At 34.5% G+C, this 19,893-nt stretch overlaps 1 protein-coding gene across 3 annotated transcripts in view; it reads left to right on the top strand.

Moving 5' to 3' along the window:
• LOC149702399 (uncharacterized) overlaps window positions 1-19,893 on the top strand; it is a 180,920-nt gene that overhangs the window by 76,899 nt on the left and 84,128 nt on the right. For all 3 annotated transcript variants that reach the window (XM_089866198.1, XM_089866197.1, XM_089866196.1), the window contains one exon: window positions 2,155-2,289. In XM_089866198.1, coding sequence (XP_089722324.1) covers window positions 2,155-2,289 — 135 coding nt within the window. The remainder of the gene's footprint in view (window positions 1-2,154; window positions 2,290-19,893) is intronic.

Below are 19,893 nucleotides of genomic sequence, written 5' to 3'. Positions count from 1 at the left end.
TTTTTTGGCCAACCGTCTTTGTCTATAAATACTTTGGATATTAGTAGTCGAACGCGGAACTGGTCAAACTAAAATTGCAAATGACTATTCATTCCCCACCCTCGAAGTTTGGTGTATTCGGTAATCTCTTTCTAAAAGCAATAGCACTCTTCGATTATAATAGAGAGTACTTAACTTTATCCCGAAAATAAATTCACGTCAATTTGTTGCCTTCACTCCCCGTCGTGATATTCACGCGCGCCACTATGTTATTTTGTTCGCCTTATGTCATTCTTTTAACATATTTATTCTCTGTCTCAATTTCTTCTTCCTCAAAAACGATATTACAATTCTGTCTTTATTTCTATGGTTTTGAGTTGTTGATGACTTAAAGACGATGGTCCCCCTGGTACTGTCTGTATCTCAACAGGGTCCCTTCGTCTGACCAATGGACCGTTGCTTCCAGGTCGTCTTTTATTACATTGTATGGTAATTTCTCTCCAGGGTTTGACCTTAATTTGCTCATTTGGTTGTACATCAGAAGTGTATAATATATATCAGTATCAGAAGTATATTAGATTAGAGATTATATTTGGGAGTTGTTACTTCCTTAAAATTGCTTATATTAGGACTAGTTTTTTTTAGTAAATAAAGGTAATGATTTTGTAGTTTTTAAAATTTAATTATAAAAGCCCCGTTCCAATTAAATTTGCAAGGTGTTGATCTTTGACCTTGCGTAATTTTTTGTTCGTAAAAAAAATTTAAAGCATTTGTTCGGGCTTAACTGGCTTATTTGAATTTTATACTGGTGCCTTCTGCCTTTGAAATGAGTGAACTAATGTACGAAATCTTATAACCCTTTTGAGTGAGTAGTAAAAGTTTCTTAGTTTAATAATACAATTTCTAGTGCAGGCTAAAATATTAACTTTCAAATATTATTGTATTAAACGTTTTCTAGAGTAAATAGGTCTAGACACGGAAGTCCTCTTGTGTATAATGTTACTTGTAGATGGGTCGATGCCGACTAATTCCAAGTTAATTTACCTAAGCCTTGGTGACTGTAAATTACAATTTGTATGCGTTTAGACCATGCACGTTTCTTTAAATTGTCAAGATATAAGTGAGAGAAAGCGTTTATCTAGAGTAATATAAGTTTTCGAAATAGGCCGTTCCAATGGGTGATTCTTTGCTAGACGCGAAACTGAAACTTTAATTCTCATTAACTTTAACTTACATTTCGTGAGGAGTAAGTAATTTTCTCTCTCTCTTTCAAAAGGGAGAGTAAACGAAGTTCCGAACAAATTTTATTCTTAAAATGTTATGTTCCATAAATATGACAGTATGACCTACGTATAGGTAACTTCATGACAAGCTCCAGTTTGTAGCCAGTGACAAACTTATGGAAGCTATCCTATGAACTTATGGAAAACTGAGCTAGTCTCGAAGAAACTATCAAGAAATTGGCTTTATACTTCATATTTGGGGGAAATGTTTTACCGTCTTGGGAATGGTATCAACATGATTAAGTAAATGGATCGTATAGAAGCGCGTGCGAATCCGATTCTCTCTTTATTTTGATTACTTGACGATGGGTCGTAGTATAGGCGACGACTTTGACTAACTCTCTTATAACTTTGCAACTTCTCTCTTGTGATAAAGGTCGTCAACGCTAATAATTTATAAGGCATATATATTCGAGCTCTATTCATTTATGTATGTGCTATTTTGTTCAAGACTCGAGTGCGTGCATGTTTGTCTAGGGTTTTAAGAATTCGGATTCTGTTTCGACTCTTAGTTTAACCCAAACTTTGACAAACTTTTCTGGAAAATCTTGGACTTACGTTTATTAGGGTGTCCAGGTAATTTGCTTAATATCAACTTTTGAGGGACGAGATATACCACGAATCATACATTTCGTTCATATGAAACCAGAACTACCTGACTTGAAGGAGTCAAAATCGATAATGATAAGCGTCTATACATTCGTGGTATTATTGAAGCCTGACTCTTTTATTAGACATAAATTCGTCGATTACTGGCCCATCGTTACCTATCCCTAGTTGTTATACCCTTGTTCAAGTACCTACTGGAGGGGACCATGTCCTGGTCACTCGCTTTATAAAGAGTTGAAAGAACATGATGGTTAATGTTAACTTTTTCTCTTTGTTTAATTAGGTTTTGGACGCGAATGGAGCCTTCACGGCTTGGTTGGACACCTCAGTCCATCCCACCGGTAGTTGGACGACGTTACTACGATGCCGGACGTCCAAGGAGAAGCAGAATGTTCAAGCTGTCATATCCGGTGGTCAGGTAGGATTGATTTTTCTCTATATAGTCAAGTATTTAATCAGCTCGGCGTTGAGGCGTGGGGGTTTGTTAATGGGAAAGGGTTTCTAACTGACGCGTATTATTTTGAATGTCTACTTGGGAGAAGGAAGCGTATAATTGCGAATCGATTTTGGTTTGCGAAGTCTTTGACCACACGCGCGGATCCACTAAGTTAAAGAGACTGTGAAGAGGTTTGTCATAGACGGATATTTTTATCAACCTTTTTCTCAATGGTCTGTATCCTTGTTGGGCAGTAACAGTAAGCTCTCTAGAGTATTCGTGGTAGGATATATTTAGCGTGAAGTCAGTCTCTTGACGGCCATTCGACTCTCGTTAATTATCATGACGTAAGGAAGCGTAATGACAGTTGTATCATCGCTCTAAAGATAGTGTCGTGCAATGCTTCATTATTATTTACTTCCCCCACCTTATTCCTGCATACAACAAACACTCAAAACCTTAATATTTTACTGTCCCTTTAAACCGTGCACCCTCTTTCTTAAATGCAGTCAGTTTTTCATTCAATTTAAATTTACAAATTCTACCACGCGTATAATAAGTTGGAAAAACTAACTTTAAATAAGTCAATAACGTTTCTGAATTATGAAACAGACTGCACGATGCCGCTATAGGCGAAGTCGTGGTGCTCTGCAATGGATATCATTTTATTTTTAAAAGGCAATTCCTTCGCTATAGTTGGTTGTAATATGTCGTGCAGCGAAGTCAGTTCTCGTCCCCTTGGACCAGATTAAACTCTTTTATTTATTTATTTATTATGGCCGCCGTTTGATTAAAAGCGTCCTTCGTCAGTCCGTCCGGCTATGATATCTCGTGAATAACAATTAGGCTCTTCCTTGATTAAGATCCAACGTCTCCTAATCATAAATATATATAAACGGAGCTCGTTTCGTGACTCAATCGCGAGTGGAAGAAATATACCTTGTTTATCTTAATGATTCTAAAACAGTGTAATGGAATCCAATTTAGTTCAGGTAATATTGTATAAAGGACGTAATAGATTGGGGAGGGGTTTTGAAGCACCACTTTCATTTTTTATCGCGCACTCACTTTTTGGTCTGTGTTTGTGCGCACGCGCTCTGTTTTCAAGTACCACTATACTTATTTGTACGTTTTGTGCAAAATTTCAATGATTTCCAGGGCGGAATTGCGTGCTTTACCTTCTCACGGGAATTCTACTGTTTAAAATATTTATAAAAGTATTATCTCCTCTAGACCGTTGGGCAAATACCGAATTTGACTAAAACAGTTTGCAAATATCAGTGACCCTATATCGGCTCTCATTTACAATTACGAATATGAGAAAGAACCAGTGTAAGATTAAGATTCGAGACCGTATCTTTGATTTTTGTTGCTCGTGGAAGTATGATTGAATCCATCGGAAGTAGTTTTGGGAACAAACCTGAGATCGAAGTGTTTCTATCCCTGTTTTTACATTGATTTTTGGTTAGGCTAGCTTTTAATTTAAACATCAAAATGTGTTTTAATTTCGGAAAGTAGCCTAATCAGAAATTCCATAGAGAAATAAAGAAATAAGACGCAAAACAGACAGACATTTCTACGATTAAAATATTTCCACTTCCTCCCCAAATGCAACCCCCTTTTATCCCCCTTTTCCCGCTTTCCGAGGAGTAATAGTTAGTGACTTAGTATTAGTCTAGAAAGTCAATATTTTCATTAAACAAAGAGGCTATTTTGATAATATTATAACACAAGTACACTACGAGTCAGTGCATGCTGACTGACTGCATACGCGACAGTTTTATTATTTAAAACCTATTGACGGTACTTACGGACGCTACCGTCACTAATAGAGACAGTGTCTCTTCTTTGTCCCCGGACACACCGGTTAGTCCCGGGAGTTTCGGTACCATAACGGCAGCTGCGACTATGGCTAGTTCCGCCGCGACGTAAAAAGTTAAACAATAGAGTGCCGAGTGTTCCGAGCCTCATTACCAAGGGAGGGGTGCTTTATTGTTCATCACCTGCGAATTTTGAATTTGATTTGCATCTTTACAGGTAACTATTTATTAAATTTTTTTGCGTGTAAGTCGCGTTTGTTTTCTTCACTTTTCTGCCGTTATTTTGGGAAATAATTTTTTTTTCGGATGTTATGTTAGGTAACGGTTTTTTTTAGGATTTTGGTGATGTACCGATTTATTGTGTGGGAAAATTTTAAGTGACCGTTATGGAATTTTATGATTTTTTTATTTATTTTTATTAAGAATGGCTTTGTTAAACGTGTTATTGATATACCGGATGATGGTTGTAATTTAGGATCGTGATTGTACCGTACGTCTCTGATTGTGCCATGAGTTTAACCGTTAATTCCGAAATAACGGTTAATTAGAAATTCGTTGATATTGGAATTTGTTTATGGGCTTAGTCGTTACAGTGGGATTGATTGGGGAATGACCATAAACTGACCGTTATAGTTTTAGCACTAGTCAGGGTAGGTTGTTCTCGTTATGTTAGGTTAGGTTGCTTTTTTCATTATGTCGTAAGATCTAATTTGCATAACTTAATAATTACTAACTTCATTATATAATTGGTCTATTCTACTATAGTTCATTCAGTGCCTTGATGATTTTATACTGAACTAATTAACCCTAAAAACTTAATTATGAAAGTTAATTCTCACGTTTATACGTCGAAGAATGGAAAAATATCAAATGATAATTAGAATCTTATATTAAAGTTTGAAGAAAGGGGAAGAATTAAGGTATAAAAACACCAAAAGTTCCAAGTTCCCAACAACAACAACAATTATTATTATTAAGTCTTGGAGAGATTTGAGTCCCATGCAGCAGCGTCTAAATGTGTAAGAAAGGTGGACACGGCGCCGTCACAGCACCGTGAAACCCGATACGCTCCAAATGGACTCTCTCTCACTCACTCGCCTCGATCTCCATATCTGAGATTGGCTTTTCTTCCCAATTTAACTATATAAAGAGAGTAAATGTGTGTGAGAGTGAGAGAGGGGTCACTAAAGGTTTTCGGAATAATTACGTATCTCCACACATCGCTAAGTTTGAAAAACATATCGCGTGGAACTAAATTATGAACCCCAGAAAAAAGTTTGAGGCTCGCTCAATTTACATAAATTTTAACACCATATCGACTTAATTTTGTGCGCAGAAATTGTCAGGACAGGGAAAGACGGAGGCAGTGAAATTAAAGAGCATGATTAGTTTTAAAAATCTTAGATTAAATTATGAATATGACAAAAGAAATTAGTTTAGAATTTTATTATTTTTTTTTCTTTTTTCAGAAAATAAATTTATTTTTATTTACTAATATTTACTGCCTTTATTATCAAACTTCATTTAATATTAATTATCGTGAATTTTTTTTTCTGTTTTTAAATCATGCTGAAAAACAAAGATCAATTTGTAGGGAGAGTTATTATAAAGATGGGAATCAAAAAAGTATTTTTATTTATTATTGGGTGGTTTTTTTAGGAAAACAATCTAAAGAGTTTAAAAATATTTATTTTTAATATAAACGAATGCATTTTATTTATTAGTTAGTCATGGTGTTGATTTGACTAGCGTTAAAATACACCCTTGTATTTTGTATTCTTTAAAATAGAAAAAGGGTGGTGATTCCTTATCCTTACTTTCTTTTTCTCACATATCAAAACAATCTGGGTTACGTAACTCTCACCCCATAGAATTGGAAAATAATATAAACATATTTAACTTTTTTGCTGCAAAATAAACTTATTTAAAATAAAAGTCAAGTGAAAGTTGAGAATCGTATCTAATCCTTCATAACCCTCTCCAAAAAGATGCTTTGAAATTCTATACGAAGATCGCTATGAACGATATGTATGCATGGGTGAAAACTGAAGTTTAGCTATAAAAAATCCGGAATTTTTTTTATTTATAGGGAAACTGAAATGGTCAGACAACAGTTTTTATTGATATTTATATTAATTGAATAATATCGAAATCATTAATAGAACTTAACCAAAACCATTTCGTTAATTTCAAAAGATGAAACGCTCTGATCGTTTCATTCTCTCTTTAGGATATAAATGTTTGGGTGTTCCTTTATTTTGATATCAGACACGAGATATTTTATAGCGGCACAATAGTGAAGAATTTTAGATATTTTGTAAAAAGGCGAGACGTTATACGTTTTTTCCCAGTGAATGTGGGCCATAAAATCTTCTTTTATTTAGTTTTTTTCTTCAAATGGTATTATTTCCATAGTTCTATCTAGTTAACCGTTTTCTTGATATTAATGTTGTTGTCCAAGGCGTTACGGAATAATATCCAAGCAACCTTGCCCGGTGGTGCGGTGCATGGTCAACCCACGTTTACGTTTTTGATGTCAAGAAATAATTTAATCTTATCAGGGAGGTTTTGATATAAATTAAAATCGGTTAGAACTAAAGGGTGCATTTTTTGGAAAATGAAGCGTGATTTACAATGGCGCAGGTGACCGTTAACCTTTGCTACCTCTGTACGTCAAACACCGGAGAAACTTAATTTAACTTAGGCTAACCTAACTATTAAACCCCAGGTCAGTAACTATATTAGTTTATGCAAGGCATTGATCATCAAAGCTTTATGAAATGCCCCTAAATGGAAGGCGTTGATACGTTCCATCTCTCTTTCTGCAAAACTGTAAAATTCTTAATTTTCATCCGAAAAGAAAGTTATTTTTTTTCCTTTTGAAGTTGTACAATCCGGAACGCACGCCCGAAACAAATTCGGCTATCTTCAAAGAAAAAATGATGTTTTATAAGAAATTTAGCGTGAAAGTGGCAACATTTTTGTTACGTAGGTATCCCCGAAAACTATATAGCCTTTCTTTAATTTTAATTCAACAAATTTAGCCTAGGCATAGTATTTTCTTCCTTTTAAAAATAACCGTAGAAAATACCTTATTTACTTATATATCTTACTAAGGCGTTTCACCCAAAAATAATTTTTACACTTTGCATAAAACGCAATTCATTAGAAATATAGTTATACCAATAATTGTTTACGGTTAATAGATCTTTTCAACGTGGAAAAGGGGTAGGCAACCTTCAGTATCGGGACATACAACGGGGTTCATACATTGCTATCCGTGTGTACATGCGCATTCTCGTGATACAAATGGACAACAGCGCAGGCGCCGCAAAGCGAGATGAAAATACAAAGTTCTAGCCCCGTATCTTTCCCTCTTAGTTATATCATCGAAAAGGTCCAATACTCCTTCAGATCTAACCAACCAAGTGTCCCTGTCACCTAAAAACAAACCTTTTAAAGACATTTTAACTCAATTAAATTTGAGTCAACTCTCCAAGCATTCAGTGTACACTTCCCCTTATACCCATATCATTTCAATAATTAGTAATTACTGCATTTATCTATCTATTTACCCGAGATGAGGTAGGAGGCGATGCGCGACATTTAAAAAATTGTCGTACCCGGTACCACCGAATATTTTAACGTTCCCTTAGTTTATAATTGGGAAACTTTCCCTGTAAAGTTACGCCTCTGAACTGTTTGAATCACGATCTCGTGTGTGTTTAACCATGTTGATCATGGTTTCTTTCCGCTCGGTCACCCGTGTAAAAGATGACCAAGGTGAACGGGAAACAGAGCATTGGTAATTGCGGCTCATTCAATTTCGACCCATTAGGAACCCGTATATCTTACATTAGGATTGCGAGCTGAAATAAAAAGTTGAAACCGATATACCTATTAAACAAAACTACGTGTGAATATCGCGACCCATTTTCCGTTTTCACTTTTTTTTAATATTAATTCAACTATCTTTTAAATTCGATAAATATTTCATTCCAACTCGGAATAATTACGAATTTAATCTGTAATTAGTAATTAAGTAATTAAGTAATTTAGAAAAAGGATTATGAAAAACAGCTTTTCAATTTCAATATCTTTTTTTTTTCAAAATATTGTAGGGGCTATTTCAAATTATTTATTTTGCTAAAAATATCTATTTTAAAAATTCAAACATTTTGGGGTTAAAATGATGTGGGCGGATTCTTCCTTCGCTATGTTTTTTTCGAAAATTCAGGTCACTTTGTTTTTAAACCCAAACCGCTACAAGGTCAAAGTTGAATCGTTGGAAAATTAACTGTACGTGATTGAATTGTGAACGCGTATAACCCAAAAAATATGTCAAAACATAAACTTATACATCATTGAACATCCAGAAACAATAGAGAGATAATTTTCCAACTTTTCATCCAAATAAACTATAAATTTCGCGATTTTTTTTTTTTGTGTGTAAGAAAGAAAGAGGTTCCTGGAACCATAGGAATTTGCCATTCCAGTCACATCCCAGCTATTACCTCATAATAACGCGTTTGGCGTGGTGCCATTGCTATGGAAAAAAAGAGTAAAATACAAGTTACTCGTCCCAGTATTGGAACACTATGATTATATCTACGATATTCCTTTTTATCTGCGAAAAAGTATCTTTTTTTATTATTATTATTATTTTAAAAAAGTTGAAATTTTAAATAAAAAATGTGTCGTTTTATCCCGAAAACCATTGTTGAAATATCAAAAAAAAAGAAATACAGAATGGAGAAGATCAAACTAACATATTTAATTTTGCATGTGCTTTGCAATATTTATGTGGCTCAGATGTTAATCCTTTCAAACATAGCCCCGCATTTTATATTATGTGTAATCACTAATTTGCATAATATATATGATAATTAGTAATTATTTTTCCAATTCTTCACTTTCATACTGATATTATTACCTCGTACAAAATATGTGTCGGTTTGATCTCGACCACACTGTCGGAATATTCAAAACATCGTAGGAATAATGCATATATCTCTTATGTCATCCCATAAACGTGATGGAATTCTATTGTTTTATTACTAAATTACCGCAGAGGAAAATTTAAAAAAAAATGTTTGAACTTAATTAATAAAAGAATATTAGAAAATTCAAAATTAATTGCGACACGAATTTTAGGATTCTTTATAACATAGATTCTCGCGTAACATACCACCGCGTTCTTTTCTTCAGACCTGGTTTTGTTTTTTCTGTTAATTACTAACGATCTTGGACTTGCGATATTAGACGTGTGGTCCTTTGAAACCGTGTAATATTACGATGGACCCCTTCTTGAATACACGGTTAACTTATACCGTCCGTGTCTTCCTTGTCATTAAATCGAGTAGTACTAATGTCTTCTTACCAATGATGATTAAGATGGAATTAAAAAATGGAAAGAAGTTTAATTAGTCGTAATTAAAAATTATAATGAAAGGAATTAGTATTTTTTTATTTTTTTGGTTAGTTATCTTGTTCTTATTTCCCGAAAGTCGATTCAAGGTCGTTTCAAGGTGATTTCGCTTTTAATGCATTTTCTCATATCCTTGTTTTGACGCTGGGAGTATCTTAGTCTCTTAGAGGTGTGTAATTGAGGCAAATGTTAATTTTAATTATTGGTATATTATTATCGTTTAGTTTAAAAGGAAAACATGTAACTCGCGATTGGCTATTTGTCAAATTTGTCAACAAGAATTTTTTTCTCCAAAATTTGGAGACTCAGTCTGAATGGTCCAATGAGGACCCAACTTGTCCGTTATTGGATGGAGGTCGATGCTAAGGAAATCTCAAAGATATATAGTTAATTTCAATTAGTTTCTTATCAAATGTGTTATCCCCTCATTTAAGCATTATTATATCACGTTAAACGTCTTCTTAAGTTCTTCAAATCAAAATGAAAAATTGAAATCAAGTTTAAACTTATCGAACCAATTAACGATCCCGCAAGTTTTTGTAGACTTCGCAAAAACATTAGCAAGTTCGACAGACGTCTCATCTCTTAAATTATTTTTAAATCAACTCATCCTAAGCCTAATATTCAAACTCAATAATATGTATAAGGCCAAGTACTTTTTCAGTCTGCTTTAAAATCCATGATCCCTAATACGGTTTTAATTGTAGCTAATCTGTCTTAAAACCAGTCTTACTAGATATGTACCTCGAGACGTAAGGGTGCTTGCTTGCTGCCGGTGTCTGTCGTTCGTCGCTTAGTTATCCATGTTCCCAAATGCACGCGTGTACATCCAACACCCGTCATTCTTTGATATAGCAATTAAAACCAAACATTCTTTTTTACCGAATTCATTTCTTCAGGGATTATTTTAACGATTTCTCTCCTTAATCTCTTTTCATTTTACTCGAATGACAAGTTGAGCCCGTATATAAGGAATAACTTAACGTATAGACACCTTCGATTACTCTGTTAAGCGAGACTCTCTTAACGAGTTACCAGCGTTTAAAATGAAAAGACAGAAAGGGTACATTGTTTCTACATCGAAAAGGTCTCTATTTATGAAGTAAAGATCTTGATGATAGATTGAAGACACTCGGGGCGACGCTTCTAAACCTTTTGGTTGTGTCTTTTAACTTTCTTCTCATAACCTGCATGGGTGGCTATAAGAAAATTAAAATGACGAAACGTCTTACAACTTTCTCAAGTTGCCAGATGTTATATATTGACCTATTTATTAATTGGAATCTTTCTGATTCGAGATGAACCAATTTTCTTTAGTAAAACCCGTATCACTTTCGGGTATGGGTGGGTTACCTCCCCGAGGCAGGGGCGAAATAAGTAGGTATGGGGTTAGGTTAGACCCTAATGTTTTTCTTCTTAAATTATTCCCTTCCCATTCTACCTGAGATAACACTGTGGAATGGATACCGTTACGATGTAAGATAAGTTCTTTCGAATGGGTCACTGCTGTCCATTGCATGCTTGAGTTGACCCTTGTTTTGTTAAGGGTAAAGGTCACTTATCCTTTGACTGATTTTAAATTAAAATGAATCAAATTTAATCTGGGTTTTTTAGTTCCCCGAATTTGATGTTCAAATATTTTTCTTAAAACATGATCAAGGTGATATTTTAAATATTAAGGCGACGAGACAGATTTGAAGGCTAACTTAAAAAAAAAATTCCAGGAAGAATTTATGAATTTAAATGCGTTATTATCTCAAACTTCTCCCTTAAGTGGATGTTTGAAAATGATACTGGCGTGATTAACTAGATTTAATATATATAATTTGATCACTTTACGTTACCTAATAGACAACAACGGTGATTATAACAACTTTTTATCTAGATTAGCGATAAATTTCGTCTCTATAATTAAAATGCTTTACGCGAAACTTACTAGACAACAACGGTTATTAACTATAACTACATTTAAAATTTTCTTTTTCAAACTTAAATCTAAAATCAAATATTCAAAGTTGAATGTCCCGAGGATATTGGTTAAATATTTTTGGCAAGTTTACAAACACTAAGTGCCAACACAAAGTGCAGTAAAACGTTTATCATGAAGCGAGAGGTCAAGAATTTGAAATTAAATTTATAATACAGGTGGAGTACCTTCCTTAAAGGTCATTTTTTGACTTAAAGTATATTTAACCCGTCTGAGGTCAAGGTTCGACCCTGTTATCTTAATTAGTAAGTGTAATTTTAGGCAAAATATTCTACAAAAAAATATGATTTAATTGTTTCACTCTCCCTTTGAAAGATTTTGAATGTAATTATCCAATCTATGCAACGATATATATTTTTTAATCTTTGAGAAAAGGGTTTTTAATTTTCGAAAATTGCTAGTTGTCTTAACTAATGATAGAATCATCGCCAAAGGACTTCGTCTTTTATCTCAAAACGGGTTTCTTTTTTTTTTATTTATTAAGGAAAAATGAATCATTTTTGAAAAATATTTTTCCTCCATATTTATTTAAACAAATAGATTATGCAAATTTAAGTCTAAATTGATTCGCAATTGTTTAGACCTGGAATAAAGAAAAAGGTACATAGAAAATTACTTCGAAAAATAAATAGGAGAAACAGTTTTCTTTAAGATAAGTTACTTGGTCACGTAGTAATGATGACATTTTTGCCTAATTTTTTTTTAATATTCAAGGACATTCTATATTAATTTTAATTAACGGATGACTCGTGCCGACCATCTGCTCGATTTCGAAGGTGACTCTTAATCTTTATTAAAGCCAGATGTTATATGTCGTCTCTAATTTTAAATTTACTATACTTGGAAAAATTGATGAATGAATGCCAATTTCTATTTTTTTATTTCACTTGCGTGTCTAGGCCTGTATACTTTCATTAATCAAAGCTTGTCTCGTGCAATTAGGCAATTAGGCAATTAGACAATTAGGTCTATAAAATGTTTATTGAAATTGGGGATACCTATAATGATATCAATTAACAAAAAATCTCTAAAATCAATTGAATTAAGGTACACTACCAAAATCATGACCTGCAAATTTGCCAATTAAATTTTTGTTGAAGTCATTTTCCTCTGTGATTCCATCGTAATTGCAACAAAAGGAACAATTACCAAAATTGTTTATACACTAATTTTCAATAATTTATCTAAATAAAAGATCACACTAAATTCCTCCTACATTACTTCAATAATAATTTTTCTCCTTTAATGATACCCGCATAAATTGAGAATTTAACAATAAGAGAAAAAAAATCAAGAACGTGTTGGTTTGGAAGAAAAATCATATTTTAATGTATTTATAATCGTGTCAATTTTTACACGATCGGAGATTATTCGCGCGCGCGCGCTCCCTCGAATCACGAAAATTGGTTACGAAAATTTGAAAGAAAAAAAAATCCGGTATTCCTACGAGGTTTCAGTGAATTTCGTACACTGCTTCAGAAGTTGTTAAACAAATTAAAATGTAGGACATATACCTATATGTTTTACTCAAACACCAAAGGCATCCGGCGATGCCCGCGTCACCCCAAACATAATAAGTTTATAAGTGATATGTTCCATAAGTAATGCTACTGAGAGACTTTCAGCTCGAGCTAGTTCTATGGAGAACGACAAGCGTGAATTGAAGCCCTACACTCGGTTAATTAATTTTGCAGGACCATTCCATCTAGGTCCTATTTAGTCTGCATTACTAAGCCTTTGACAGCGCCTAACCAGACGTCTTCGCTTTACCCTGAATCTATGACCTACCTCATTCACTTCATGACAAGCTCCAGTTTGTAACCAGTGACAAACTTATGGATGGAACATATCTTATGAACTTATCTTTTGAAAACATCTTTACTTTCATGGCAAAAAATTAAGGACTAATCAATGTCCTTATAGTATATTATTTGTCTATTTAAGTATAGTTTTAGAAAAGTTCTAGATCTATTTAGAAAGTGAGAAAAATACGGTGATGAAGGATCTTGTTTTGTGCCATGGTACGTTCGGTGTGTAGCTCGAGGCGCGGGTTGTAAATTTCATATTTTTGAAGTTTTATAAATTTTATATTTGAGTTTGTTGGGTTGGGAGGGGGGGGGGTGCTGATAGCGGCTTCCACGAAGTACGTATTCGAGATCACAGTTTCATTTTCTAAGAATGATTATTTGATCGGGATGGCCCTCAAGCTCCCGCTAGCTTTGGATTTATTAATCCTCCCATATGTACCACCGATCTGCTGTGTGTGCTCTCATTTTTGACACGTATCAAGAGAACCTCTCAAATATTTTTAAGCGCTCCTTCGGGTGTGTTAAAAGGGAATTATTGGGGTTTTATTTTAATGTATTACGGAGGACAAATTGGACGCCAGAAAACCCTAACCCTAAAATATATTATTGCAATTATAATGGGAGCTTTATGTACAAATTAATGTAAACACTTTAACACCAGAATTTAGAAATTTGAATATTCTGAATCTGAATCTGTGAGTCTTAAAAAGCTCGAGTTTTTTAAGACCTTATTTTCAGGGGATCTGATTGGTATGGGAACCCAAGTATTTGTATTGTTATCATTGGACAGAGTGCATTGCAATGTAATCTATTACACTGTTGCATTTAGAATGCCATATTTTGTAAACAAAAAAATCGAAAGTGAAATATTTCGATTATGCCCTATCTGACCAACTTGTTATAATTTACCTTTCTATTCCTTAAAATTCAGAAGGTAAATGGAAGGAAAGAGGAACTGATATTAAAACAACGGGCCGATAACCCCCTCTTTTCTTACCTGGCGCGCGTGTTAGAGATGTTCGTTTTAGGGCGTTTTCTCATAGCTTCGTGTAAAAATAAAAAGTTTTAAAAATTATTAAAGAAAACCTCTTTGGGGCAAAAGTCTTCTCTCGAAATTTAACCGAGAAAATTTACTTTCTCTATATGGCCATCCATTACCCTATAGGCATTTTTCGTTTTGCCGAAAATTTACGACTGATCTATTAATAAAGCGTGAATAGGGAAGCGAATAATAATAATAAAATCACCTGGCTCTCCTTTAAAAAAAAAACTGTATATTTAAAACTTTAATGTTAATATTAATATTGGGAAAGGACCCTCGACTTGTTTAAGATGATCACGAATTAAACCATATTTTATTCCAAATCGGGAAGGGTTCTATATCACACTGGTTCCATTACGTCAAGATATATGGCGATTCAAACCGAGTCAATAACTCAATTAGGGACTCGATCCGAAGTGATTCTCGTATAACAAAACACAATGGGATTGATATTATTAATCCAATTTTAATACTTCGCGCCCCCGGGTCATTTTATATAAATCACTATAGCTCTCTCTTATAGCCTGAATTGTGTTTTTCTAGGACGCTAAATTGTCATTCATTGTTTGAAAGATTATTATGTAAGAGGTGTTGGGCTTTTTCGTTAAAGGTGTAGACCACCCTGTTCGTAACTTATAAGTGTCTATAACTATACAATATTAAAGATTTTAGAAATTATACTCAAATTCAATTTATAACTTTTAATGGAGTCCACGCTTTAGGCCAATCTCTGAAGCGATGTAAAATTTTATTGGACGACTTGCACCACGTGATGACGTCCCCCCTTGTGTACTTCGCATCGTGACGTGGTTCTGTATTCAATATTTTACGTAACCTTTAGATCAATAATTAACAATTCCTAATCAAATTAAATGAATGCATTCATATTTTATGATAATTCTAGCCTAATTGGGGAAAAAAAAACCACGCTTCATTTCTGCACGCGCGCTTAAACTTAAAAACACGTGTTGTTGAAATATTCCACGTGCAAAAAAAAAAACAACGCTTCATTTCTGCACGCGCGCTTAAACTTAAAAACACGTGTTGTTGAAATATTCCACGTGCAAAAAAAAACCGCGCTTCATTATAGCACGCGCGCTTAAACTTAAAAACACGTGTTGTTGAAATATTCCACGTGCTTCTAAATAATCTGCCAAAACACCTATTGTGGTATTTCGTAATTCATCGTTTACAATATTACTACCAAGACACAAAAAAGGATAAAGTGCTAAAAAATAAGTATAGGTTGTATCTCGTAAATTAAGGGTATTCATTATCCCTTTAGGGAGCTTTTCGACAAGGTAATATTACCCTGCACCCCACGTACTTCCAGCCATCCACCCTTTGTCTCAATCTTAATCTTCTTGTCCTATAACGGGGTAATTAAATCTTACAAAGGTGTATATAGTAATCCCTTCTCTATCTCTTCTTAATTCTCATTTTGTTAATTTAATTTTAATGGAATAAGCCTCCTATATGTACGTACGCCCAGGGGCCATATCAAATGAAGTTGACCTACACTTCTTTCTTTTTGTTCCCCTAGCTAGCTGTCTTAATACGGATAGTGTTTTCATTTCGGGTGAGAGAGGAGAGAGGATCAGAACCTGCTCTTTCTCTTATTTAATTCATCTTCAATCTTGGGTTGTTGCTGGTTGCTGCTGGCATCTGCCTGCCTTAGAACTTCTTCTTCTTCTTCTTACTCCAATAATTTAACCTCGACAAAAGAAGACGCGAGCGGTTCCTTTTAATCCAAGCTCGTTTTTGTATTTTGTATAAATTCAATCCTATAAGTTTTTGAAACGTGCATGTTCTTGTTCGCATTTGTTAATTCGGCGCAGTTATTGTTGCACGTCTAGGTTTCAAGATTAAGTTATTTAAAATTTTGATTAAAGCTGTATTATAACCTACAGTGAGGCTTTAGAGTATGCATGTTGAAGACTCGTCCCTTAGCTCACATTCCCCTCATGGTACTGCCAATCTTATTTCGTGCAGTCATTTCACACTACTTCGCCTGTTTACAAAAACCCGAGCTTCTAAATGCCACTACGTGTAATAATTCACTTGAAAATAGTCTACTATTTGAACTAACCTAGGTTAAATAAAATTTAACTAACAGATTTCTAATATCTATACTGCTTTAGCTCTAAACCAGTATAGATATCAGAGTTTCAAATTACTTCATTGTTACCTTGAATGCGCTATGAATTTAAAGTATATACCAATTCGAATTTAAAAACACCTGATATACAAATATTTACACAGAGAGGGAAATAAACAGCCCTAATCCTCTGACAACATCGCAATTTCACAAATTGGCGTTTCAATTTCAACCTCGGTTAGGTAGATTTATGGTTTATGAAAACGTCGCTATCTTTGAAGAAGTTTAACGAAAATAAACGTGTTTTAATTTATATTCGTCTGGCGTTTGAAGAAGTATGTATATATATATATATTGCGAAGTTAGATAAGATACAGTTTCTATTGCAAGGCGTAGTTTTAAGGGATTAAATGCGAATAGGGCGCGGGTGCCAAGATATTCCTTGAGAAGTCCTCTCCTTCGCTTCGGGCATCATCTTGATTTAGAGAACGGCATTTTTTTGTGGAGCGGTTCTCAGTTTCCTAGAGATATAATAGTCCGGGAGCCACGAGAGACCAAGCTGTTTTGACGCGAAAAGAATGATCGCACGTGCGCTTCCAAGTTTGGCGCGTGAAAATTATAACACGCGCTTTTTCAATTTTAGCGCTAGAAAATTATAAACACGTGCTTTTTCAATTTTGGCGCGAGAAAATTATAACACGTGCTTTTTCAATTTTGGCGCGAGAAAATAATAAACACGTGCTTTTTCAATTTTTGCGCGAGAAAATTATAACACGTGCTTTATTTCAATTTTTGGCGGGAGAACAATGATCGCTAGAATTTTGGCGCGCTTTGTTATAGTTTCTTGTTTGTAACTCCCGGACTAATTGCGCTTCAAGGCCCACACCTCTTGGAATCTTCACGTAGAGACGTAGAACTTTGTTAGTAGAAGGGCTAAGCTTGCCCAAAAGCGAATATTTCTTAATCGAAATGACCTCGTTTTTTTCTCTCTTCTCTCTCTTCAGTACTTATAATCCATTTTTAAATATTTTTAGAATAAAGCCGCCTTACCTTGTTGATTTCCCCTGATTCCTTATACCTGCCCAGAATGTCGCTAAAAATTTGGCGCCAAATTGTTTTAAAGCTTAATATGATATGGGGAAATTGCTTTCATTAACAAAAGGGGTATGTAATCCTACAGTGTGGGGATTTTTCTATTTGTATTGACCTTATTTAGGAGCGATATCATTAATTTCTTTACGTAACAGTTCCCTCCTTCGCTTCAGGCAATAATAATATGAATCTTTAAAGTGAAGATGTAATATGATATTTTGTCGTAAGACGATTTCAAGATGGCAAACCTGAATCCCATAGTATTTTCGTAGTGCGTAAGGCTTAGGGTATGTTAAGGTTACGCTTGGCCTAATGGGGGTTCAAGTTGAAAAACTTAATATCTGAAACTTAACTTGGACAAGAACATCTAAACGATAAAGAAGTAAACCACTTCTGAGGGTCTTCTTTCATTGGGTGCGTTGTACGCAGTCTTGTTTATAATTGAAACATCTGAAATTCAAGGCGTAGGCCTACCTAATTTTGTTAATTGGCGTTTCATTACCCCTTTTAGTGAATCCCATTCTAATTATGTACTTTATATTTTGGGAAACGGAAAATTATTTTAATCTTTTTTTTTACTGAGTGTAAAATGTCACGTAAATGGTAGTTTAAGGGTGTATTTAAACACGCTTCGATCCCTCGGGTCTGTTTACCCATCGTGATTTACCAACCTCAAAACAAAAACATAGATTTGATTCTATAGGAATTTTTGGTTCTTTAAAAGCGTCGAACCCGGCTACTGTCTAATAATTCTTATACCCTTACACGTTTTAATACCGAGCCAACGAATCTTTTGTTTTGGCAAATTTATTTCTAATGTTGTTTATTGTCCGAGTTACGTGTAATTAACGGACGGGATGGAGTGATTGCTATACATATTTTTCAGTTCTCTTTGTCTTCTAAACTATAGCCTAGTTTAATGGGTATTTTAAGAATTAGTTGTAAATAACAGCGAACGATCTAATTTAATTATTATTATATTGCCATTATGATATATTTTTTAAGTGGGTTTACCTTAATCGTGTGTGAACGAAACCTTACATGAAGATTTTATGGGACATTACACACTTATATCAACATTTAATCGGTGTTTAGCAAGTGGCATCCACATATATAATAATATTGCCAAGTGCTTCCTTAATGCAGGCCTACATTGTCCGAACGGAGATAGGCAATGTTCCACAGAGGTCCTTGCTTTGATTTTGTTTCCAAAACAGATTAGCTTAAGAATAACCGAAGAACGAAACAAGATAGACAATCTCAAAATTTGAAATTCAAAATTGTAGGAACCGGGAAAGGTCTGTTTCAACAGTACTCAAAACGTCCGTTGTCCTCTGAAACTGTGTTTTGGACCCTAGGACGTGTACTATTTCTCAGACTGGTCCATTTCATCGCTTCCTAAGCTTGACCACCATCGAACCGAGTGCCTTTTTACTGCCGTATAGTTTTGTCGTCGACAATCGCTCCATGGATGATGGTGGTCAAACGAATCGGACGACACAAATATACCTACTCAATATATAGAACATTTAGGCCTAAAAACAAATACGTTAGGCCTAACGTTCCATCAAGGCTCTAGGCGATATACCATGAACCTTAAATCTCATCCACGGCTAAAAAATAAAAAGGTAGCTTAAGAAAAATGATCAAAGGAGGAGTCCGTTTTGGGCATTGACCCGACCAACGCGTTCGCCCCTTATACGTTTAGAGTCCTTCCTAAAAACGTTATCCACCGTGCACTGTTACGTATAGAAACACGCTTACAGCATACATAACACTCGAGTTTCGAAGTGCCGCTCATCTTCGCGTTATTTACATTATAAAAAAATAAATCCCAGGTAGGCCTATGCTACATTCTGATGAATTTGATAGAGATATAAAACGACGGGTGGTTGCTGAGCAGCGCGTGCGATATCATCTTTTTCGACATTCTCTGTTCGTGATTTGTTACGGGTTTTTTTTAATGTTCTTCTCATCACCCTTTCTTTTAACAAGGTTTTAGTAATTTAAAACTGTTATCTATCGTAGGTATTTCTTTTTATTTTCCTTCTGGATACCGATTTGGTCCCTAATGATTTTAAGTAATGTAACAAAATTAAACTGGTTTATTTTCTTTTTTATTATTACATGTCGTGGGGTAGATCCTGTACAATTTTTTTCTGTATGGAAAAAAAAAAATTGTGTAGATAAGGTATTTTAACCGTGATCATGAAATTAAAAGATAAGGTTTTTTCTGGGTTTTTTTTATGTTGAGAAAGTACAGCAATTTTTGAATCATAACAAATCATATGATGCAATGGATAGCACCTCA

Source organism: Phalangium opilio, unplaced genomic scaffold (assembly GCF_054372755.1).
Source record: "Phalangium opilio isolate 3A_F unplaced genomic scaffold, DU_Popi_V2 ptg000017l_1, whole genome shotgun sequence".
Classification (NCBI taxonomy): Eukaryota; Metazoa; Arthropoda; class Arachnida; order Opiliones; family Phalangiidae; genus Phalangium; species Phalangium opilio.
Note: the sequence above shows the minus strand (reverse complement) of the source record. Positions and strands in the feature narration are given on the sequence as shown.